General features: G+C 51.4%; 2 protein-coding genes and 1 long non-coding RNA gene across 3 annotated transcripts; 2 read left to right on the top strand and 1 right to left on the bottom strand.

Moving 5' to 3' along the window:
- The first annotated feature begins 1,517 nt into the window (after window positions 1–1,517).
- On the top strand, window positions 1,518–5,837 carry Npm2 (nucleophosmin/nucleoplasmin 2). Its single transcript, XM_021181153.2, has 8 exons — window positions 1,518–1,575; window positions 1,691–1,776; window positions 1,869–1,982; window positions 3,802–3,895; window positions 4,933–5,084; window positions 5,270–5,310; window positions 5,673–5,706; window positions 5,793–5,837. Exons 1-8 carry the CDS (start codon window positions 1,518–1,520, stop codon window positions 5,835–5,837), a joined length of 624 nt encoding a protein of 207 aa, XP_021036812.1.
- Window positions 5,838–10,696: 4,859 nt separating this feature from the next.
- On the top strand, window positions 10,697–16,744 carry Fgf17 (fibroblast growth factor 17). The gene is made up of 5 exons (XM_021181152.3): window positions 10,697–11,591; window positions 11,747–11,783; window positions 14,399–14,543; window positions 14,781–14,887; window positions 16,347–16,744. The coding sequence occupies exons 1-5, from the start codon at window positions 11,557–11,559 to the stop codon at window positions 16,638–16,640; spliced, it is 618 nt and encodes a 205-aa protein (XP_021036811.1). The 5' UTR covers window positions 10,697–11,556; the 3' UTR covers window positions 16,641–16,744.
- Window positions 14,692–17,459, bottom strand: LOC110308849 (uncharacterized). The gene is made up of 3 exons (XR_002379612.2): window positions 17,218–17,459; window positions 15,656–15,916; window positions 14,692–14,853 (listed from the first exon to the last, which is right to left on the bottom strand). It is a non-coding gene; the product is annotated as an uncharacterized LOC110308849 (long non-coding RNA).
- Window positions 17,460–24,147: the final 6,688 nt, after the last annotated feature.

The following is a 24,147-nucleotide window of genomic DNA, read 5'->3' as shown; positions in this document are numbered from 1 at the left end:
TAAAAATAATCTCAAATAATTCAATTTTAATAACTGAACAGATTTATTTATTGGTTTTTTTTTAAGATTTATTTATTATATATAAGTACACTGTAGCTGTCTTCAGACACTCCAGAAGAGGGCGCCAGATCTCGTTGTGGATGGTTGTGAGCCACCATGTGGTTGCTGGGATTTGAACTCTGGACCTTTGGAAGAGCAGTCAGGTGCTCTTACCCATTGAGCCATCCCACAAGCCCCTATTTATTGGTTTTTTTGAGACAGTGTTTCTCTGTGCAGTCCTGGCTGACCTGGAGCTCACTCTGTAGACCAGGCTAGCCTCAAACTCAGAAATCCGCCTGCCTCTGCCTCCAAAGTGCTAGGATTACAGGCTTGCACCACCATGCCCGGCTCCAGACATTTTGAAAATACCAGTTTGCACATTACCAATAATCCCTTTACCATTCACCATCCCTTATCATCAAGGAAAGTCAGGTTTAAAAGCTACAACGAAATACCACCAACAGGCTGAAGATGGGGTCCAGTAGTCGAACATTTGCTCTGAGGCAAATAAAAACAAAACGAGGTACAGCCACTAGAATGGCTAAATTTAAGAACACCGGCAATGCCAACCATTGAGAGCAACGGGTACCATTTCCATACACTGTAGGGAGAAATGCACGACAAACAACATTGCTGATGCTTCCTGACAGATGGCAAAGCATCTCTAAGTCGAGTAGCAAAGATAGCCTCTCTCTTGGTAAGCCCAGGAAGGTCCCCACTGGCTGGGAACCGTGGTTCTCACATAGGGGCTTCTTTCTGGGCCAGTACCAGCAGCTTCACCTGAAAACTGGTTGGAAATGCAAATTCTCTGGGCCCTGCCTTGACCTGTTCAATGGGAAACAGCAGAGGTGATGCTCAGAAATCAAGTTTTAACAGAGGGCCAGGTGCTTCTAGAGTAGGAGGGGATTGCACACCTCCCCACCCCCTCCTCTTTCCCAGGCTTCTTAACAGCCTGCTGTGGGAAGCTGACCCTTAGATGGAGCCCTGAAGCCATATTGAGGACCTGCAGTAGAGGTGCAACCCATGACTGGCAGCGCAGTAAGCTTGAGCAGGGGATACATAGGACTCGGATCCAACTGGGCACACATCCTGGTCCCCTCCCTCTCCACACTGGGGTTCTGGGAGGGCCCCAAGGGCAGTCATGTGATCTCTCAGCAAGCTTCCAAACTTGGGCTAGACAAACCACCATTCCTTGCACTGTGGTGTTGAGTGTGTCTGTCTCAGGTCTAGGATGCTCTAATCAGTTGCAGGGAGGGGGGAAGCGGGCAACTTGGCTTCTAGTTTTTAATGGCTGTTGGCTATAGCCAACATTCCCAGGACTCAAGGTAGCTTTCCTTATGGAGGGCTATGAGCTAGCCTTTGCATTACTCAGAAAACAGTGATAACAGCTGAGCTCCAAGCAAGGACCCAGGACCTTGCCTCACCACAGACATAATTCTTCCCTGCAACACCTCCACCAAGCCGCCCAGTAAATCGACATGAGTCGCCACAGCACCAGCAGCGTGACCGAAACCACAGCAAAAAACATCCTCTGGGGTAAGGGCTAAGGCTGTCCCCAGTAAAGGTGGAGTGGGTTTGCTGGTGAGCTGTGCCTCTAACGGAAAGGAACTCATGAGCCTCCCAGCCCCATACGGCCGTCTTCGCTGTGCAGGTAGTGAACTCAATCAAGAAAAGCAGATTTGCACCTTTAGAGGCCAAGGCGAGAGGAAGGACAGCTGTAAACTCTTGCTCAGCACGGTGGGTGTCTCCCAAGGAGGAGGAGAAGGCTGGAACAGGAGTGAGTCCTCCAGCCTCAACAGCTAACGGCTTCTTCCCATCACCTTTCTCAGATCTGCCTGGGGGAGAAAGCCAAAGAGGAGGTGAACCGTGTGGAAGTCCTCTCCCAGGAAGGCAGAAAACTACCAATCACTATTGCTACACTGAAGGCCTCTGTCCTGCCCATGGTGAGTCTTCTCTCCCGGCAGGCCCAGCGAAGCCATCACCGCCCTAACTTCACCCTCAGATGGGCCTGGACACAAGTGTGAATGCCTTCATGCCCCATGCGCAGGCTTCTAGCCATGCTATAAAGGTGACTGTGGAAAACATCGCAGTTCCTGCTTCCCAGAGCCTGTGCCATGAGCAAGCCAAATATCCTCTCCAACAGTGTCTGTCCTGTTTAAGCTCGTCACTACGAGGCACCAAGACATTCTCTGTGGCTTATGTTTGGGCTTTGAGTCTGGAATTTCATCCTGCCAGTATCTCACTCTGGGTAATTAACCACTGTGTGTGTGAATAATGGCAGGTTTGTAACTTGGAGCTTTTTAAAATTCATCATGTATGAAAGAGAGGGGGAGAGAGGCAGTTTAGGCACGTGTACCACAGTACATGTGGAGTTCAGAGGACAACCCAGGAGTTAGGTCTCTCCTGTTGTGAGTTCCAGGAATTGAACTCAGGTTGCCAAGCCTACGCAGCAAGTGCTTATACCTGCTGAACCATTTAGCCTGCCCGTGTTTGTCTGACACAGGGTCTCATATTGAATCACAGAAGAGCCTCAAAGTTATCTCCCTGCCTCCCCTTCCCTGGTGCTGGAATGACAGGCACGTGCCACAACACAGACCCTTTTCCTTTTTCTATAATCTCCCTGCACTGCTCCATGGCTAGGGCTTTTGGTATAATATAAATACTCCGTGACTTCAAAATGAACCTGTGAGTTGAAAATATCCTAATTGGAAAATGATTTACTCTGCTTGTCCCCTGGAGCCCCCTCGTTTAGCACCTTGACATGCTGTGGAGGCAGCACTGTCTCCCTGAGAGAAACCAGGGCACAGTGTCAGAGCATCAGGGTGCTCACTGACACGGCCAGGAATATGCAAGGTTTTTATCACATATCACTGGCCCAGGAAAAGATCAAAACTCAGAATTCAGGTGTGTGGCTCTCCTAAATGAGTTTAGCTCTTGCAACATTGTAAAGCCAAAAACCCCTGAGTAATTGGGAAGTGTAATTGGGTAAATGTGACCTGAACATTTGGCACCTTTTCCTCTTCCCTGATGTAAGATGGCTCCCCGGGAAGTGCCTGGCAGACAGGCCTCACCAGGCTCATGAAGCCCCCATCTGGTACCGCTGTGCTTTCAAGGTTTTATTTTTATTCCTGAATAAGGAGTTACATTTTATCAAATGCTCTACTTTTATTTTACATGTGTGTTTTGCCTGCCTATGTTCTGCAAAGCATATTCACACCTAGTCCCTACAGAGCCCAGAAAAAGGCCTTGAACATGGAATTGTTTTGAAAAGATGTCTTCGAAACACCCTGTGGATGCTAGGATTCAAACTCGGCTCCTCTGGAAGAGCAGCCAGCGCTCTTAATAGCTGACCCTTCTTTTCAGCCCCTCAAATGGGTTTTTGGGTTGGGTTGGGTTGGGTTGGTTTGGTTTGGTTTGGTTTGGTTTTTCGAGACAGGGTTTCTCTGTATAGCCCTGGCTGTCTTGGAACTCGCTCTATAGACCAGTCTGGCCTCAAACTCAGAAATCTGCCTGCCTCTGTCTCCCAAGTGCTGGGATTAAAGGTGTGCACCACCACGCCCAGCTAACTCCCTCCATTCTTAATAGTGAGAAGCAGAAAATTGATTTATTCACTGTGCTCACATGGAGAAGGGGGACATTTACTTATGTTTGGAGTTTTTCAATGCTGGAATTTTGCAGCATTGTGTGACCAGCACCCACCAGGGGGCCAGTCTGAGTTACCTGTGTCTTCTATGTTGCCCTGATGTCTTCTTCCCATTGCAGGTCACTGTATCAGGTATAGAGCTTTCTCCTCCAGTAACTTTTCGGCTCAAGACTGGCTCAGGACCTGTGTTCCTCAGTGGCCTGGAATGTTATGGTAAGTTGTAGCCTAGGTGCCTGAGGCCTCAAGAGATTCTTGACTTTCTGTACAGACCCTCCAAAGTAAATGATTGCCAGTGGCCTGAACTAAACAGCTGTGCCAAGGGCTGTCGTCCCAGCTCTTCTAGCCCTTCCCATACCCTGTGTGGGCCTCAGGCCTCACCTTTATCATGAGTGAGGTGGTCCTTGTTTCAGCTTCAGAAAATACTGCAGGGTAAACAGGGTCTTCCAAAGGACTCTGGAGCTGAGCCTGGAGGCACAGGCTTGTGCTCTCAGCTCAAAGAGAGCCTGGGCTGTATTATCAAGAGCCTCCACCTCAAAGAGGGAAGCTCTTATTCTAACTAGTATTTGGGTGTATTTCAAAGAATGGCTACTCGTAATCATGAAGCTATAGTGACAACACGGGCCACAGCAACTTACCTTTGACACCTTTAAAAGCCACTTCCCAGCCTGACAGGTGGTGCTCCACACCTTTAGTCCCAGGACTTAGGGAGGCAAAGGCAGGTGAATCTGAGTTAGAGACCAAGCCTGGTCTACAGAATGAGTTCCAGGACAACCATGGCTACACACACACACACACACAAATCTGTCTCAAAACACAGAAAAGATCCTCCTCACATTAGACCTTGCCTCTGAACCAGTTCCACTACCTCAGCATGGCACACTAGGGACCAAGTTTCCAGTACATCAACCTTTGAGGGCCAAGCCACCCTGTAGTCCCATCTAGCTCCTTCCCTGCTCATCCACCTTCAGCCTTGGCCCAGCCAATTCTAAATATACAGCCACCGCCTGCCTGCCCTCCTTCACCCAACATCTGGGGAACTCTCCTGCCCCTTGCTTCACCCTGGTCCCTACTTTTCAGGGAGGGAGAGAACAGATATGTCCTACTGTAGAAGGTGAACCCTCTCAACCCAGTGCTTGCCTGGGAATAAAGTCAGAGCCACAAGAGGCCTGGATTGGGAGGAGGGTGTTGAGCCTTGAGGTCAGATGCTCTGGTTTTCCCCACCGTGCGCCACTCCTGCCTACCCATTCCAGAGACTTCGGACCTGACCTGGGAAGATGACGAGGAAGAGGAAGAAGAGGAGGAGGAAGAGGATGAAGATGAGGATGCAGATATATCGCTAGAGGAGATACCTGTCAAACAAGTCAAAAGGGTGGCTCCCCAGAAGCAGATGAGCATAGCTAAGGTGGGGGGAAAAATAAGGTAGGGCATCAGTACCTGAGCTGGGCCTCCCATATTGGGCACCTGGGACAGGCCAAGGCCTCCACCATGGAAGCTCAGCACCTCTCAACTGGGACTGCCTGGCACTCCAGTGTTCTGGCTTGGGGTCTTGGATTAGCTTTCCAAATAACACTTGGTTTTTGTTCCCAGAAAAAGAAGGTGGAGAAAGAAGAGGATGAAACAGTAGTGAGGTAATTCACGCAGTTAAATTCCCCACCACAACCAGCACTCAGCACCGAACCCAAGGCTTCTGGCATGGTACCACTTGAGCTGCAGCCCCAGGCTTTGTTTGGCTTGGTTTGGTTGGGGGTTTTGTTTGATTTTGAGAAACAGGGTTATCAGTAAGTTGCCCAGGTTGGCCTCAAACTACTGTATAGCTCTGGCAGGCCATAGACTTGTTATTCTCCTGCTTCAACCTCCTAGTAACTGGGATTACAGGCCTGCACACCAGGCCCAGCTGAAACAGCAAAAGCTCTTCCTGTGAGATAGCCAGTCCCAGGAAGCTAAGGCATGAAGCTGCACTCTTGCCCACTCTGTCCCTATTCCTTTCCAGGCCCAGCCCTCAGGACAAGAGCCCCTGGAAGAAGGTGAGCAATAAGAAGTTGGGGCTGGCCCTGGGGAAGGCTGCCTGGCCAGGGAGGGTGGTAGACTCTTCAGTCTCTTATCTGCACAGGAGAAATCTACACCCAGAGCAAGGAAGCCAGTGACCAAGAAATGACCTCATCTTAGCATCTTCTGCGTCCAAGGCAGGATGTCCAGCAGCTGTGCTCTGGTGCAGGTGTCCAGCCCCACCACCCTAGTCTAAATGTAATAAGGTGGTGTGGCTGTAACCCTGTAACCCAGTCCTCCAGTTTCCGGAGGCTCTTGGTGAAGAGCCCCCCAGCAAGCTCGCCTAGGGCCACAATAAAATTTGCATGATCAGAACCTCCCTCTGTCTCCCCATGGGTCTCCTCGCTGCTGCGATAGCTCATGTGCCCAGCAGAGGGCAACCACGAACAAGAAACCAGCCCCATGTTGCTTTTCCTAGGTTTCCACCCCAGGATTGAGGAAAGGCCTAGTGGGCTAGCCTCAGCCGCGGTTTCAGTGAGCTGGGGCTGAGGAGGCTATTTTTCTTTGGGGCAGGCAAGGTTGAGGTTTACAAGTGCAGAGCTCTAGAACCCAACCAGTGCTTTTGCTACCAGGAGCAGTTTGGACCTGGGTCAGATCCTTCCATTTCCCTGTTCTTACCAGGCCAATGTCAAGGGTATATGGGACAGGGACAGGAGTAGGGGTGAGGGGGGAGTGGGGGAGGGAAGTGCAACATAGGCTGCCGTTACAGTTATGAGATGAAGGCCCATATGACACTTAACAGGACACAGGCCTATGAGTGAGGCAGATGACAGCTGGGAAACAGTGGATGACCACTGCACGGCTCTGGCTACCTGGCCTCCTCAGCATGCTGAGGGGCCTCTGGAACCTGTTCACTGGGGAGTGGGCATGGTTTCATTCCTGATTTGAGTAGGACACACAGTAAATCCTAGGGCAAAGGGCTGTGCTCCTGTCTGACGTTGAAGGCAGCATCCCTGTAGGCCAGGCCAGAAACAAGCGAGCAAAGACCTGCCGGGGAGCCCCGTGTATGAGCCCCAGGGGGGGTTATAAACAAGCTCTGGTTCCCGGTCAGTTCCTTAGCCCTTGGTGCAGATGATGCTCATCCAGCCTGGTCCACTGGTATCAGTCACGGTTGTATAAAAAGAGCCAAGATACCTGCCTCCACGCCCACTGAAGTCACCTGGATAGCCTGGTGGTAACACAAAGCCAGCACCCTGATTTTCATTCCCAGCAAGTGCTTTGGAGGAAGAGCACCAGGGTGTTAAGAGACCTGAAGAGGGGGCTGGAGAGATGGCTCAGCAGTTAAGAGCACTGACTGCTCTTCCAGAGGTCCCGAATTCCATCCCCAGTAACCACATGGTGGCTCACAGCTACCTGTAATGGGATCTGATGATACCCTCTTCTGGTGTGTCTGAAGACAGCAACAGTGTACTTATAAAATCTTTAAAAAAAAAAAATCTGGGGCTGAATGTGGTGGCGCATGCCTTTAATCCCAGCACTTGGGAGGCAGAGGCAGGCGAATTTCTGAGTTCGACGAGGCCAGCCTTGTCTACAGAGTGAGTTCCAGGACAGCCAGGGCTACACAGCGAAACCCTGACTCAAAAAAAACCTAAAAAACAAAAAATCTGAAAAGGCCCTGGGGAACAGGCAGCTGACATGGAGGATGGGGGGAAGCTAGAAAGACCTTTCCTGTGAGTGCATCTACTCTGGGTCAGGGTACATCTGGGTGTCCACCCAGAAGGATGGCTGTCATGGCAGCAGTAGCTACAAGCCCAGAAAATACATGCTGTCCCCAGACTGCTGCTTATACCACGATTATACCCCTAAGGTTAGGTTAGCTTCATTTCTTAAAAGAGAACAGCACAGAAGTTAACAGTCTGCACCAACATCATGGAGCAGAAGGGGGAGCCAGAGAGTCTGGCGTCCGAGCCTTTGCTTTTGACCACTCTACAGATGGAGAATTTCCTGCCAGTTTGCAGTCAGTCTTGTGAGCTGAGTGAGGGCAAGGGCTAAAGAGTGCAGTCCTCAGTGAGGAAAGCTTATTCATGGTCAGGTACAGACACAGACATCTTCCCTCCTGCATCCATCCCCAGGCAAGGCTCAACGTATAGGAGCACTTAACAAGTACCCCAGATCCGTCCATGAGACTGACTGCCTGCATGGATGCACAAACTTCCAGTGAGTCACATGTCAGTCTATGCTGCTAGGGATACCCTTTGCCCTAACCCACCTGTGTTTCTGCAGGAAAAGGACGGCTAGGCTGAGGCTGGTAACACTGTTTGCAGTAGCTAGGCTATTGGGCACAGGTGTGAGACAGCCCCAACGGGGTGGGGGGGGGTTGGAGTTGGTACTTAATGGTGGGGATTAACTAGAATTTCGGTAGCCACTTCTCTCTCTGCTTAGCATCTCTAAGACCTCTTCATAAATGTTAATAAACTCTCCCTCTCCAGCTCACCCCATCAGGGGAGAAAGTCTGCCAAAGTTTAGGTAAACTGAGGCTAAACCACACAGAGGGTCATTGTCCCCTCCCCCCTTTCCCCTCTTTGCAGGATGAGTCCTTGTCTCAACTGACACCATAGCCATTTCGAACTCACTCCTTAGACCAGGCTGGCCTCAAACTCAGAGATCTGCCTACTTCTGTCTCTGGAGTGCTGGGATTAAAGACATGTGCCACCACAGCCTGGCTCCTTTTTCTAAAAGAGAAAGAACCTGGAGCCAGAAAACCAACTTTTCATGTCACTTAGCAAGGGATGGAGATAATCTCTATCCCCAGCTCTCCATGCTGCCTCCCCCAGGACATAAGAGAGCAAGCCTAAAAGCCAGGACTGAACATGCCAAATAACAAGGGATGAGAAGTCAGGGGTAGCTCACACACACAGCAGGCTACCCTTGCTATCCCCGGTATCTCCCTGGTACCAGATCCTGGCTGAGCCTCAAGACCAAATTTTACTGCTGGCAACTGTTACCATGGAGACTTGGGCTGCTCTGAGGGCTAGCCAGTGAGTGACAATGGGCCCTGTCCCCAGTGACAGGAACCAGGTGCTCAGATTCAGGAGTCTTGAGCAACCTCCACTGCCTCCTGGGGAATGAGCCTACAGAACACAAGATGTTGATGTGCCATGCCTGTCTTCTGCTTCCAGATGACACCATCACCATTGAATTCCAAGTCTTTAGCTGTCTCCTCCATGCACCTGAGCCCTCTTACCTGCTAGCTGCCTGACGCCTCAGATTGAACAGAGGTGGGGTGCCTGGGAGCCAGTAGGGGATATGGGAATGGGGTCCACGAGTTTGATGGAAAGAGGGCAAGTTTCTCTGAAGAGGCAGAGACCACGGTGAACCGCAAATGGTGGCAAGAATGTGGAAGATGGAACCTGTGGTCTGGTGGTGGGTAGAGGTGTGCCCAGCAGGGCTGAAAAGTGAGCAGGCTGAAGCTGCCTCTGAGACCACCAAACTGGGGTGCAGCTCCTTGCTCTCCTGGGCACTGGCCCCTTGGCCCAGCCACCACAGTCACTTGCTGTTAGCCATGGGTTATCACTTACCTTCTAGTTTTGACTTGTTTTGGCTTTTGTTTTTGTTTTTTTTTTCCAAGACAGGGTTTTTCTGTGTAGCCCTGGCTGTCCTGGAACTAACTCTGTAGACCAGGCTGGCCTCAAACTCAGAAATCTGCCTGCCTCTGCCTCCCGAGTGCTGGGATTAAAGGTGTGCACCCCCATGCCTGGCTTGTTAGTTTGTCTGTCTGTCTGTCTGTTTCGCATCTCAGGCTTGCCTCAGACTCGCTAAGTAACCAAGGATGAATTGGCTCTTGAATTGATCCCCTGGCTGCTTTTAACCTCTGAAGTTCTGGGTTTACAGGTGTGCAACCACACTTAGTTTTAGCAGTGCTAGGGATAGGATCCAAAAGTTCACAAATGCTAGGCCAGCCTTCTACCAAGTGAGCTGCGTCCCCAGCCAGCCCTGAGTCCTAGCTTTCTTTAAATTTGATTCCAACCCCCTAGACTTCCCCTGGCAATTCCCACCTTCTCAAACAGCTCCTCCAAATTCACTCCTAGGTCCCCTGCAGAGGCATTTTGAGTCTGCGGAAGAGAGGGCGGAGCTCTCTAAAGGCCCCTGCTAGACCTGGCCAAAGGCCCTGTTAGGGGACGGGGGAGGTATCTATGAGCTTGCTGGGAGTTGGGGCGCAGGGGAAGTGCAGGGTAGCAGACCACTTTGTGGCTTGCTGGAACTCAGGAAGGTGAGAAGGCAAATAAATCCACCTGTGCTGCTCTGTGAACTCAGGGAAAGGGAGCCAGAGTTTAGACTCCCCAAATCGCCCCTCCTTTCAGCTCAGCACCACCCACCTGTCTGTAAGGAGAGAACTGGTCACCAGCCTTCAGATCCCCGGCGGCTGCCTGTCATATTACAGTCCACTTAAGCCTGTCAAATGCACTGGAGCACACCTTTAATCACAGCACTCAGGAGAGAGGCAGGTAGGTCTGTGAACTGGAGGCGGCAAGCCTGGTCTACACAGTGAATTCTAGGTCAGTTGATGCTACATGGTGAGACCCTGTCTCAGGTAGAAGATGGGAGAAGAGAAAAAAAATCTACCAAGGTCTCTGAGCGCTAAAATAAAAATAAAGCCAGTGGCAGGCTGGGACCTGGAGGGTGAAGTTGCAATTCCAAGGAACAGGAAGAGCCTAGATTCTGGGACTATGGCCCCTTCACTCACCAGCTGGCTTATTCTGAGCCGGCTACCTCCCAATGCGCCAATTTCCTATCAGCAAACTGCAGTCAGTATAGCTGACTTGGGTAGCCAGCTACATGGGACTAGTGGTCATATGTCCATACTGCTGGACACTGCATTCCAGGCAACTGCTTGGGGACACTGGTGAATTGGGGCTAAGAGCCTAGGACTGGGTGTCAACCCCCCAAATAAGGCCCAGACATCTTAGGGATTTCCACGCTGACTCACTGTCATTTCATTTGGTTCTCCAGTACTCCAATAGCTGACCACACCACCCACCTTTAAAAAGAAATAGACTAAGAAGGCCCAGGCAAAAGTGACTCCCACTCTTCTTCGGATCTCCATTTCAAACCAGTTTTTGTCAGCATTGAGATCTTTCAAGAGCTGCACCTGACTCCCCATCTCTGGCCTCAACCTGTTGCACCCACTGTTCTCAGCCTTACCCCTCCTTCCTAGTGGCAAGGGGTGACAGCAGAGAAGCTGAGCCAGCAGCCGCTCAAGCCAAGCCCACCCCTGCTCCCTGGAGGGAGGCTCCTCCTTTTAAGGCTGCTTCTGGGAATTCCCACCCCGAGCCAGAATTCGAGACCCCCAGCCCCAGCTCGGTACCTGCAGCTCATTCTTAAGGAGATGAGGTTGCCGCATCAAACCTGAGGGCGGGAGCTGCTGACCCTGAGGAAGGGGAGGGCAAGGCGCCTCCCTCCCTGTGCTTGCCGCTGGCCCCGCACTTCACGGAGACCGGCAGGTTGGTGCGGGTCAGGAATAAATCAAGAGAGATCGTAGGGGCCAGCCTCCTGATAGAGGACGCTCTCGCAGCTCCAATCCTTTGCGCCCGGGGACCTCTGCCCGAGGCCAGTAGCCCAAGAGAGCGAGTACGCCAATCGGACCAGCTCCGGCTTCGCAGCCTCACTGGCCCGGAAGGTGGACACCTCGCACCTCAGTCTCTCAATTACAGCCCCCCTTCATTCCCCCCTCGGCTAGCCTTCCCCTTCCCTCCATCTCCTTTCATTCCTGAAAACCTGTGGCTCCGAGAAACCTTGGCTTCTCTGGGACTCTACCCCAGGGGCCTGGCCACATCCGCTCCTGAGTTTGGGGAGCAGAGGGGCAATCGCCCCAAGAAGTCTCTCCAGCGATGGGAGCCGCCCGCCTGCTGCCTAACCTTACCCTGTAAGTGTGCTGCCTGCGCCCGGAGTTCTTTTTTTGCCATTTCCAGCCCCAGGAATATTATATCTCCAACCCGGGGCAGGTGGGGCAAGATAAAGGTGGGGGATGGGTGTGCCCTGGGGTGCCCACACCTTGAACTGCCTTGTCTTCCCAAACAGGTGCTTGCAGCTATTGATTCTCTGCTGTCAAACGCAGGTAGGCACCCCTGCCTAGCCCCCAACCCCCAACCTTTCCCACCTCACCTCGAAGGAGGGGAGGCAGGACTGGCCTCCCTTAACCAAGCAACTGTTGAGGTTTGGAGGATCAGTACAGAAGGTGGGTTGGAAAACAGACTGAACCAGAACGGGGAATAGACTGAGGTTTGCCTCTCAGACCTTTCTAACAACCCTCCTGGGTCTCTACCCTTGCCATCCCTCTGAGCTGGGTTTCAGAGCCGACCCCCCACCCCCACCCCCGGCAGTTAGCAGCCAGTGGAGGCAAGCGCTCAGGTAAGGTTTGTCCGTGCAGATACCTGAAGGGTTTGGGTTCGAAACCCACATGTACTGGTCCACCGTCTTCTCTTACCCACATGTTTGGACTACAGGTGGCCAGGGTCTCCGTATGGTTGGACTATCCAACCAAGTAGACCCGTTACCTCTAGGGTTCCTAGGTCAAGCCTAAAGGTTTGTTGGAATGGAATTCAGGGCTTACCTCTCCACCCCTCCACCTCCCACCCCCAAGTCTCAGCCCCCAGCTCCAGGCGAGGCCCTGTCCCTTTTTTGTGATTCTCCATAAGACTGCAGCTATTAAAATGCACTGGTCCAGAACCGCTCTGGGGAGAGATGGTCTGGCTTTCCCAGGCCAGAGGCCTGTTTCTCTCCCATCCACTGGGGACCTTTTTTTTTTTTTTAAGGTAAATGCCTTTTCAGTGGGAAGGGGCTGCCTTTGAAGCAGTGGGGGGGTGGGAGAGAGACAACACCCCCCTTTTTCCTTCCCCCTTTTTCTCTAGCCCGTTCCAGGCCTTTTGCTTCACACATCTAGGGAGAGTAAGAAGAAAGCCCCCAGCCTGGCAGGGAGGGGGCTGGGGGTGGGTCCAACCTGTTCTGGAAAGGAAATTAGCACAATGGCGCTGCTGCCCTGGGCGTTTATGGCCTGGCTGAGGCTCCATTCAGGACTCAGGGAAGGTGGCAAGGCTGTCCTTTCCCCCTTGAAGTGCCCCTTCACCCCCCTGGGAGGGGGGGCAACAGGCTGAACCACAGCCATGCTTGAGGGGCTGTCTGACAAGCAGCTGTCTACCGTGGTGGAAGGGGAGGTCCCCCCACAGCGGGAACATGAAAGGAACAGGCAAGGACCTGTGGGAGAGGGACTTGTGGGCTGTGGGCCGTTGGGGGGGGGGGAGGGCGTGGGCTACTTTTGTGAAAGACTTGAAGGGGACAAGGAGAGGAGGGGGCTTTGGGGGGCTGCTATCTGCCCCTGACCTGGAAGAGACTGCCAGGAGAAGGCTGCCCGCCAAGTGGGGCGGACATCCTGAACCTGGGCCAGAAGGCTAAGGCTGAGATAGACAGGAACCCACCCCAGTGGGAGGCCTGTGAGAGCTAAGCAGTAGGCTCCTTACCAAGTGCTGGTCTCAAGTTTCTCTAGGGTAGGATGCAAAGATGTTCTTATTCTCCTAGAGGTCTGGCAACTCCTGACCTTTACAGACTGTGCTGGGAATAGACAGTAACAGAAAGTTTGAAGGGGTCAACCCCTTGGCCATGAGGTTGTGACCACCCCCTAGGTTGACATAACCCACCCTTCTGTCTAGGAAATTGGTCCCTAATACATGCTGAGCTGGGTCTAGCTCTGTCTTGGTCCAAGTGACTGGTATTCAGCCTGAGATCATTATAGTTGGAATTAGGCATTAGTGGCAGGGAAGGGTTGTCCCTACCCAAGTCTTGCAGGCTGAGTTGAAGCTATAACCAGCAGCTGACAACTGTCACCCTAGAGGGCACCTTGGAGATGGGGCAGTGATGTTTCTGTCCTACTCAGGTAAGACTGGGTAAGGCAAACCCCAGTATGGAGATGGAGATGTGGTACTGGACAGGCTTGATCTATGGTGGAAATGGTTCCTTGAACCACCTCAGGAGGCAGGCTACTAAGTACCTAGACCACTGCCACAGGCAAGCAGGTGACCATGAGAGCGGCTATTGGTACCACCTTCTACTGCTGCTTCTACCTCCTATACTAGGGTTCTCTCTCTCTCTCTCTCTCTCTCTCTCTCTCTCTCTCTCTCTCTCTCCTCTAGGACATTTTTGATAAGAACCAAAGAGCCCCCCCCACCCCCCCGTTTAACAAACCATCTGCTCTGTGCCTGGTGTGCTGGGACCGGGACCTTTCACGGCTAGTGGCAGAGTTGGAAGAGGTGTGGTCTAGTGGTCCTGATTAATGGAGCCAAGACCCCAGAGAAAGAGGAAGGGGTTCTGGCTGTGAGTTGCATGTCCCATGCATCTGTCCTATAGAACATGGGGACAGGACACACAGCCTTGCAGGTTTCTTCTAGCAACCTGTTATGATTGCAGATGAATACTGTCTCATTGTGTTTCCCAAGGCTGACAATCACAAGTGCCCCCAAATTAACAACTGGTCCATGCAGCGTCCTGGGAAGACCGTGGGCAGAAGCAGTTTTCAGCTTGCACCGTACACTGCAGGGCGCACAGCCAGCCCCACTTCACTTAGGTCCTCACCCCTCTCCCCAGATGGGCCAATGGTGGTGTCACCCAAAGCAAATTGACACTATTTTTCCCTTGGTAACCGCAAAGGGGGAGAATCACCCGTCTCCTAATTTTAACCAGTACGTGAGGGACCAGGGCGCTATGACCGACCAGCTGAGCAGGCGGCAAATCCGTGAATACCAGCTCTACAGCCGGACCAGTGGCAAGCACGTGCAGGTCACCGGACGTCGCATCTCTGCCACCGCAGAGGATGGCAACAAGTTCGGTAAGACCTGGCGCTTGTCCCCAGACCACTTGTAGCTACCTAGTTTAGTTCCTGGTTTGCTTGTTTTTTTTTCCCAGTTCCTGGGTCAGGGAGCTTGAGGTATTGTGTGTAAAGAGGAAGCCTCTTGATGCTGCCACCCACCCTTTGATCTGACTTCGAAGCGCAGACAGTTTGGAGAGAAGCCTTGCACACCCCTGAGCCACAGACTAAGGTCTCTTTTCCTTTCGCTGCTCACAGCCAAGCTCATCGTGGAGACAGATACATTCGGCAGCAGAGTCCGCATCAAGGGGGCAGAGAGCGAGAAGTACATCTGTATGAACAAGAGGGGCAAGCTGATTGGGAAGGTGAGGCCTGGACACAAGCAGCAGACAGATGTGTCTTCCCTACGGGAGTAAGGACAGGCCAGGCCACAGCAATGCATCCTACGCCTGCTGCTGACCTAACTCACCTGGTTAAAGCTGAGGCTCCAGCCTGACAGGACGAGGTCTCATTTTGATAGCCATCCCATCCCCCCAACCTATTTAATTTTTTTTTAAATTTGTCTAAAGATTTCTTTTCCTCTCATGTGTATATGAGTGTTTTGTCTGCGTGTCTGTGCGCCTGGTGCCTATGGAGGTAAGAAGGGAGTTGGGAGTTATAACTCTAGAACTGGAGTTCCAGATGGTTGTGAGCCACCACATGGGTGCTGGGAAGGGAACCCAGGTTCTCTGCTAGAGCAGTCAGTACTCTTAACGACTGAACCATCTCTCCAACTCTCTGTTGATTTTTAAATATTTATTTCTATCTTATGTGTACCAGTGTTTTCTCTGCATGCCTATCTAAGGACCAAATGCTTGTAGAAGCCAGAAGAGGGCGTCTGGTCCCTAAGAACTGGAGTTACTTTTTTTTTTTTTTTTTTTTTTTTTTAGCCTCCATGTGGGTACTGGGAATCAAACTCAGGTCCTCTGGAAAAGAGGCCAGTGATCTTAACCACTGAGCCATCCCTCCAGCCCCTCAACCTCTATTTAAAAAAGTCCTTGTAGCTCCTGGCCTGCTGAAGGGACAGGGCATCCACATGACACCTGGTGCTGATAGAAGGAATATTCCCCCAGCAGCCACCAGGAGGAACTCACCATCCACCTGGTGTTGTATGCGATGTGCTTGTGTGGCAGTCGTAGAGAGAACTAAAAGGCGATGAGGGCTGGAAGCTGGGGCATCTGTGTGCAGCTGAAGCTCTCAGAAGCTCAGTGGGGATCATGGACAAGGCTCACACCAAGCACTGACTGGTGAAGCCTTACAGCACTGTGCGGACAGAGCACCGCACTTCCTCAGACCTGTCCAGTCTTGACTTCTAGTTCTGACTGATGCTCCCCAAGTAACCTCTCACTGCTCACCTGTAAGAAGGCAAGGCATGTAGGGTCAAGGGGAAGGCTAGTTCTGACGCCTCTCTCCTGTGCTGTCCCTGCTGATAGCTTTCACCCAGACAGCATAGAATTCTCACGAGCCATATCCCCACCCCTCAGCCCTGAATTATTGTTATTACCCGATCTTAACCCTCCATGCGAGCATCTGAGGGGACTGAGATTCAGGATTCTCTCAAGGCTTCCTTAAGAGGCCTAATGACTTAAGTTCAGCTCTGACTCCAAGCACAGCCTGTATGTACTGCCCATGGCTGCCTTTGCTAACTAAAGGTGCCCATCCCACCAGACAGGGCTACAAAGACTTCTTGCTCCCACATGGGTTCTACAAAAATTAGGCCCCAAAGCTGATAACTCAGCCAGGGTGAATGGACAAATTCCCCTCCTCTGCTCCTTTCTTCCATAGCCGAGCGGGAAGAGCAAAGACTGCGTGTTCACCGAGATCGTACTGGAGAATAACTACACGGCCTTCCAGAACGCCCGGCACGAGGGCTGGTTCATGGCTTTCACTCGGCAGGGCCGGCCACGCCAGGCCTCCCGGAGCCGCCAGAACCAGCGAGAGGCCCACTTCATCAAGCGCCTCTACCAAGGCCAGCTGCCTTTTCCCAACCACGCTGAAAGGCAGAAGCAGTTCGAATTCGTGGGCTCCGCCCCCACTCGCAGGACCAAGCGCACTCGGAGGCCCCAGTCCCAAACGTAGTCAGGGAGGCCAGTAGTGTGCCAGGCTGGGTAGATGCCCCTCAGCAGCCTTCCCTCTCTTCTCTAACTCATCCAAAGATGGGGGCTGGGGTGGAAGGTGGGGAGCCAGACTCCAAAAGGACCCCGAGGGCATGAAGTTTCTGATCCCCACTGGGAAGAGACAGTACTTGTGTATCCCAGGGTGGGCACCATTCTATGGAACAGGTTTGAGGCCAGAGGCAGACCCCGGCAGAAGAAATAGGGTCTCCTTGACTTAAAATGCCTGCTTCCCAGCATCTACCTGAAATAAGCAGGCAGGTCAGCAGATCCCAGAGCTTGCACAACTGTGCTCAAATCTTGCTCCCTGAACCTCTCTGAATCTGAACCAAATAGCCAAACTCTTGGCCGGCCAGACAGTAGGGACTTACGGTTTTGTTTTCAAAAACAGACAGAGACAGAAAGAGAAACAAAAGCCAGTCAGCCACTGTTCTTTTTTCTCGCCCCAGGCCTGCGTCCCCACCCCAAGCCCCAGAATAAAACCATTTTCCTGCAACCGGGTCTGCTGAAGAAAGGTGGGCAGTCAGACCACAGAACTTAACTGCAAAGCGTGCAACACCGAGAAGTGCTAGCTGGGGAAGGTGGGCGCCTAGGCACACAGGTGCTGCAGCCTGCCAGTCCCGCTTTGCGGAGGGGACAAGGCGAGGCCAGGCCGGGGGTGGGGGGAAACTGGCGGCCCCTCCCTCCGCGGGCTCCGATGTCCAGGCTCACGCTACGCGTCCCTGCTACCTGTAGGAGAGAAGAAAACCCAACCCCTAGGCGCGGCCCTGAGCGGCCGCTGGCAGGGACAGGCGTCCTGTGGGGCCCAGGCCTGGGGGAGGAGGGGGGTGGCAGAATCACAGCCTGGGGACGCCAGAAGTCACCTCGCAGGGAGCAAGATTGCTTTTTTCCGGTGAGCTGGGCTGGGAGTGGGAGGAGGTCTGGGGCGAGCGGAAGCGGGTGGGGGCAAGAATGTGTCCCCTTGTTCTTTCCCCCGTCCCCCTAGGGGCGGAGGCGGGGGCACACCTGAGGGCAAGCCTCAATTAGAAGCGGTTGCAGGCTGGGAATGGAGGAGGAGGGCGCCCAGCCCCCACCGAGCTTCTCGGGTGGGCTTTCCCAGAGACTTCCAGGTGCGCCTAGGGGTGGAAACCATAAAACCACCTTTCCCATGGTGCTTCGTCTTTTAATCTTGTCAAGGGGAGGAGGTTCTTGTGTCTGGGACCCTCCTCTCAGGACTCTCTAGCGCTGATGGAATCCTCAGCCTAGGTTTTCCCGTTTAAGAAAAACGTGGGAGAGGAGAATTATGAAGCGAGATGAAAAGAGATAAAAGCTAACCTCCTTCCACTTCTCCTAAGAATTACTTCAAAAAGTCCAGAACAGAAGTTGTAGGGCGAGGGCACTGATGTAGTCCGAACCGGAGGTGGGCTGCAGCAGACAGAACCAACTCAGAGCTGGGACGGAGCCTGACACCGCCCCCCACCCCCCAACCCTGGGCCATTTAGAAGGTGGAGCCGACAACAGCCAAGAGGGAGGTTCCGCGGGCCTAGGACTGACATTCTCCTTCCAGCTCGTCATAATTGCTTTCACCAGGTTGCTTTTTTTTCTGTCCCCCCATCACAAAAAGCCTTAATCCCAGTGAAGACCGCCGGACGTGTGGGGGGTAGTTTTCTGGGGTGTGTGTAGGGCGGGTGGTCTAGGGCTGCAGTTGATAACTGGAGAGTTCAATGGGACTTTAAAACTGGGGCAACACCCAGCAATTACTTGAGGACAAAGAGTTGGGCCCCCAAGGTGTGGAGTATTGGGACTTTGGGGGGCTGGGAGGACTCTGAGGAGGAGGGGGGCTCTGATCCCTCTGATTATTGCAGGAATTTGAGACATTCTTTAAGACTCTAGACTGCCTCTCCAGCCGGGCCTTGGCCCACCCCCCACCCTCCCTCTTGGGCTAGAGACAGCTTCAAAGGTGGACTGGGCCCTTTGTCTGGCCCCGGCTTTCTTCTCAGGCCTTTCTCGGCCCCTCCCTCCCTCTTTGACCTCCCCAGCACAGACAAGCCTCTTGGGGCCAGCTCCAGAAAGCCCTCACTGTTTCCTTTCTTGCTTTTTTGAGGTAAGGCCTGGCAGGCAGGGACAGAGTATGTATGCCAAAGAGTGAAGAGCAGCTTGGGAGAGCAGGATTATAGAGGAAGCCGGGACATCTCAGAGGGTCTTCCATCCATCCCATCAGGAGTTCGGCCCAAAACCCACTCCTCACCACACCTCTCAGTGTGTCTGCCCAGCAGGCAGGCTCCCTACCCTAGGTAGCTTTTCACATCCCACAGCCTTCTGGACAGGTTTGACAGGAAAAAACAATGGAGAAGGCAGAGCCAAACATGGTGGCTTACCCATGCAATCCTAGTCCTCTCGAAGCTAAGACAAGAAGACTGAGACCCTGCCCAAATAAATAAATACAAAAAAAAAAAAAAAAAAAAAAACTACAAATGGAGCAGGTTAAAAGGAATGGGTCCCTGGGGGGGGGTGGAGCATTGGATATTAGCATAAGGAATTTGTGACAGGAAAGTGGCTTCTCGATGATTTCATATCTACAGGATACTTGAGCAGCCCCAGAGACTTCCAAACAGACTCTCTGACAATGGCTTCTTGCGATAGGGGGCCAGATGAACCCATCCAGGGAGACCCGACCCCAGTCCTGTGATGTAGTGTCACTCCACAGTACTCCATGCCTCTGTCCGTTCCTTCGCCGTCCTCTCCAGGGGATCAGATGCAAGGGAGTCAGGGACGATGTCACTTCCGATGCCACACAGCTGGTTCTACTTAAGTCACATTGTTCAACAATGTCCAATGGATGCCAGTAGCCAGCCCACCCCCCACACACACACACTTACCAAGCCAGAATCTTGTTCCAGTCCTCGCCTTAGCCTGCAATAGGCTGTCTTCCCTGACTTCGCTGCCCTGTTCCTGTAGAAACCTCTCTAAGTCTTTTTTTTTTTTAAGATTTATTTATTTATTATTCTATGTGAGTACACTGTAGCTGTCTTCAGATGCACCAGAAGAGGGCGTCAGATCTCATTACCAATGGTTGTGAGCCACTATACAGACATGAGTCCGATGTCCAGCTTGATTTCCAAAACTTCTGATCTGTTGGGGGGTGGAGGGAGAGAAAAGGTGACTCTATACTTAGAAAGGACTGGGTGGTGGACCTTTGGGTTGCTGGGAATTGAACTCAGGACCTTTGGAAGAGCAGTCAGTGCTCTTAACCGCTAAGCCATCTCTCCAGCCCTTCTAAGTCTTTCTGTGGGTTTCTCTCCTGAGTGTTGTCACCTTGGAAGCCATGGGCACCCATCAGCTGCCACTCCCTTGCGTACACTGCTTTGGCAAGACTCCTTGGCAGACCTCCTGAGGTTCTGTAAAATGAAGCGTCTGCCTAGCCATGTCTGTGCCTCCTCTTACTCGCCAAACACGCACGTCTGTGAGGCTCCCCACTAGCACTGTGCCCAAACCTCCTATCCAGCCTCCATGTGAAGCTTTTATAGACACTAGCAAAGCAAGAACACACACACACACACCCTCTGCTTTGCTTATTTTATCATTGTGTGTGTGTATGCATGGTATATGTGTGGACACACTTTCCACAGCATTCACATCAAGGACTGAGAACAACTGGAGTTGATTCTCTTATTCCACCTTTATGTGGGTCCCAGCCATCCAATTCAGGGCTTCAGGCTTGACAGCCAGTGAGTGTCTTTACCTGCTCAGTTAGCTCAATGGCCCTGTTTTTTATTTTTTTTGTTTTTGTTTTTGAGGTTTGTTTTTTTTTTGATAAAATTATGTTTGTTTTATGTGTTTTGTCTGCATGTATATCTGTGCACCACTGTGTGCCTGGTGCCTTCAGAGAATAGAAGTGGGGGCGAGATACCCTGAAGTTAGAGTCACAGGCAGGTGTGAACCATATGAAATGGGTGCTGGGAGCTGAACTTAAGTCCTCCCAGAGAACAAAGAACAGCAAGTGCTCTTCAATGCTGAGCCATCTTTTTGTTTTGTTTTGTTTTGTTTTGTTTTGTTTTGTTTTGTTTTGTTTTGTTTTGTTTTTTGAGACAGGGTTTCTCTGTGTAGCCCTGGCTGTCCTGGAACTCACTTTGTAGAGCAGGCCAGCCTCAAACTCAGAAATCCACCTGCCTCTGCCTGGGATTAAAGGCATGGGCCACCACGCCGGACTGTAATGATTTATTGATTGATTTATTTATCTATTTTGTGCATATGAGTACACTGCCATTGCTCTCTTCAGACACCCCAGAAGAGGGCACCAGACCCCATTACAGATGGTTGTGAGCCACCATGTGGTTGCTGGGAATTGAACTCAGGATCTCTGGAAGAGCCGTCCGTACTCTTAACCACTGAGCCATCTCTCCAGCCCCGCTGAACCATTATTTTAGCTCCTTGGTTTTTGTTGTTTTATCTCTCTGTGTGTGTGTAACAGATCAGAGGCTGAGGTTAGTCAGGTGTCTTCCTCTGTCACCCTCCATACCTGTACACACAAACAAATGCACATACACACATACAGTCTCATGAGACAAGGTTTTACTCTGCAGGGCACATTGTCCTAGACCTCACTATGCAGCCCAGGCTGACTTTACACATGCAGCCGGTTTCCTGACTCAGCCCCCCCAGGTGCTAGGATCCCAGGTGTAGGCCACTGCATCTCTCAGTTCTGAGGTCCACCTGCCTCCTGTGCTCTTATCTGGCCAATCCCCAGCACTATGCTGTCTGTCTGCCACAGTGCAGACAGGATGGGAAGCCAGAGCCCTCGGGTAGACTCTGTCTGGTTAGAGAAGGTCCTGAACAGTTACTTTGAATTAAGTATTCATTTCCTCCCTTTGGTACTGTGCTGATCCTCCCGTTAATTAAAATGTTGGAGAAGACAGGGCTTTCGGGACACTTGAATTTAATTGGAGAGATTAACCCATAAAAGCATGGTTCTTTCATTGAATTTTTGGAATTCTCTCTCCTCCTTAAAATTAAGATAAAAGAGCATCCAGGTGTGGTAGCACAAGCCTGTAATTCAATCACTTGGGAATCAGGGATTTGAGGCAGGAGTATTTCAAGTTCAAGGCCAACCTGGGCTACTTATATAATGAGACTCTCTCTTAAAAAGAAAAAGATCCCCGAAGAGTAGATCAGAAGTTTTGGAAATCAAGCTGGGCATCCTACTCGTGTCTTTAATACCAACACTTAGGAGGCTTAGAAAGGCCTGGGTGGTGGACCTTTGAGGCTGTGCTATGGAGTCTCAAAAGGACAAAAGTTTTGGAACTAAGCAACTGAACTCTAGAGCTCTGCCAGGCAGCACACATGCAGGCAGCACACATGCAGGCAGCACACATGCAGGCAGGCTCACATGAACTGACTTAGTCATGCTGTGAGAACTATTCTCCTCACCCAAGTGAGTCCTACAGTCAGGATCCTTGCTGTCTGCAGGAACTCAGTGCTCCCTGCCCAAGCCCAGTATGGCTGGAGCTGAGAGCTTACGGGAAAATTAGCTGGAATGTCGGGTCAAAGTATGAAGGTTGGTTTTGCTGCTGTGTGCAGCAAGGAAGAAACTAAAGGGTCTCTGAGAAGTGAGTGACAAACTCCGTGTTCCAGCGCTACATCCCTGGGGTCTTAGAAGATAAGAGAACAGTTTCTAGCTCTGCAGTCCTCCACTTGTGGATTGTGTGACCCTTTGGGGGGGTCGAGTAACCCTTTCCCAGAAGTCACCTAAGACCATTAGAAAGCACAGATATTTATTTACATTACAAGATTCATAACAGTAGCAAAATTACAGTCATGAAGTAGCAATGAAAATAATTCTATGGTTGGGGGCTCATCACAATGAAAGGAACTGTATTAAAGAGTCACAGCCTTAGGACGGTTGAAGACCACTGCTCTAGCAGGAAGAGGAAGTTGCTTTTAGTCTCTGCTGAGAAAGTCACTTTTTAAATTATTTGTTCTTGTTTTTCTTTCCTTTTTCTTTTTTTTTTCTTTTTTTTATTTTTAATATTTTTATTACATATTTTCCTCAATTACATTTCCAATGCTATCCCAAAAGTCCCCCATACCGCCCCCCACTTCCCTACCCACCCATTCCCATTCTTTTGGCCCTGGCATTCCCCTATATTGGGGCATATAAAGTTTGCAAGTCCAATGGGCCTCTCTTTCCAGTGATGGCCGACTAGGCCATCTTTCGATACATATGCAGCTAGAGACAAGAGCTCCGGGGTTCTGGTTAGTACATCATGTTGTTCCAACAATAGGGTTGCAGATCCCTTTAGCTCCTTGGGTACTTTCTCTAGCTTCTCCATTGGGAGCCCTGTGATACATCCAATAGCTGACTGTGAACATCCACTCCTGTGTTTGCTAGGCCCCGGCATTTCTTTCCTTTTTCTATCTCTCCTTTTCTTTCCTTTTTTCTTTCTTTCTTTTTCATTTTCTTTTTTTCTTTTTCTTTTCTTTTCTTTTTTCTTTTTTTTTTTTTTTTTTTTTGGTTTTTTGAGACAGGGTTTCTCTGTCCTGGAACTCACTTTGTAGACCAGGCTGGCCTCGAACTCAGAAATCCACCTGCCTCTGCCTCCCGAGTGCTGGGATTAGAGGCGTGTACCACCACACTCGGCTATCTCTCCTTTTCTTATTCCATTTATTTATTTATTTATTTATTTATTTATTTACTTGCTTATTTATTTAAAATCAAGCTGGGTAGCCTGGGCTGGCCTTTAATTCACAGCAATCCTTCTGCCTTAGCCTCCCAAGTATTGAGATTACGGACATACGATGCCACACCCACCCTAAACTGGCTACTTTGGGCCTTCACCCTCCTTTTCTTTCTCAGGCCTGGGTCCTTGTGCTCTCTCCTTCCTTTGCAATGTCCAGGCTCACCTTTCCGGGAGTTAATATTTAGACAGCACAGGGGCACCCCTGGTGTTACCCTTCCTCAACAGGTTGGTGCAAGGGGTGGGGCCTGGGCACTGGAGTGAGACATGGACAGAGACGCCTGCTGCCTGGGCCACAGTCCTCTCAGGAATTGTGGCACCAGTGACCTTTATGGAGAACGAAGCCCAGAAGTAGCCCAGAAGTCTGGGCCTGGAACCTTCTTTCTTACAGAGGGGAGAGTGACCAACCATCCTCTGCTGGGATTGCTAATGTTAACTCACAAGACCCAAGAGCTTCCAAAGGTACACCTGTCCTGTCTGAGGGAGGGAGGCCTCCTCGCCGGCTGGTTGAGGGTATGGACGAAGCTCACCTAGGGTCAGAGTCAACTGGCACCCAGGGTTAGTGTTGCCAGCTCCCGGGGAAGAAGATTTGTATGACAGGGAGGAAAGAGGGGCAGAAAAGGAAACTCAGATTATCTGGACTTCCAAAGGAATTTGGGCCTTGGAGGACTGGGCTGGAGGGAACCCTGTTCTCCACAGATAGGGCAGGACTGCAGGACAGAGATGATCAGAGAGTGGGGCTATCAAGAGGGGGGTCTC

This window comes from Mus caroli, unplaced genomic scaffold (assembly GCF_978045245.1).
Source record: "Mus caroli unplaced genomic scaffold, Mus_caroli_1 scaffold_12, whole genome shotgun sequence".
NCBI classification, from domain to species: Eukaryota; Metazoa; Chordata; class Mammalia; order Rodentia; family Muridae; genus Mus; species Mus caroli.
Note: the sequence above shows the minus strand (reverse complement) of the source record. Positions and strands in the feature narration are given on the sequence as shown.

What these genes read in the sequence shown, in the direction of transcription:
- Npm2 (XM_021181153.2), top strand. Translation starts at nt 1,518, where the DNA reads ATGAGTCGCCACAGCACCAGCAGCGTGACCGAAACCACAGCAAAAAAC. An exon ending in AGCAAAAAACATCCTCTGGG is followed by an intron (nt 1,576 to 1,690) that starts GTAAGGGCTAAG and finishes TTCGCTGTGCAG; the next exon opens with GTAGTGAACTCAATCAAGAA. An exon ending in AGCAGATGAGCATAGCTAAG is followed by an intron (nt 5,085 to 5,269) that starts GTGGGGGGAAAA and finishes TTTTGTTCCCAG; the next exon opens with AAAAAGAAGGTGGAGAAAGA.
- Fgf17 (XM_021181152.3), top strand. Translation starts at nt 11,557, where the DNA reads ATGGGAGCCGCCCGCCTGCTGCCTAACCTTACCCT. An exon ending in CTGCTGCCTAACCTTACCCT is followed by an intron (nt 11,592 to 11,746) that starts GTAAGTGTGCTG and finishes CTTCCCAAACAG; the next exon opens with GTGCTTGCAGCTATTGATTC. An exon ending in AGAGGATGGCAACAAGTTCG is followed by an intron (nt 14,544 to 14,780) that starts GTAAGACCTGGC and finishes CGCTGCTCACAG; the next exon opens with CCAAGCTCATCGTGGAGACA.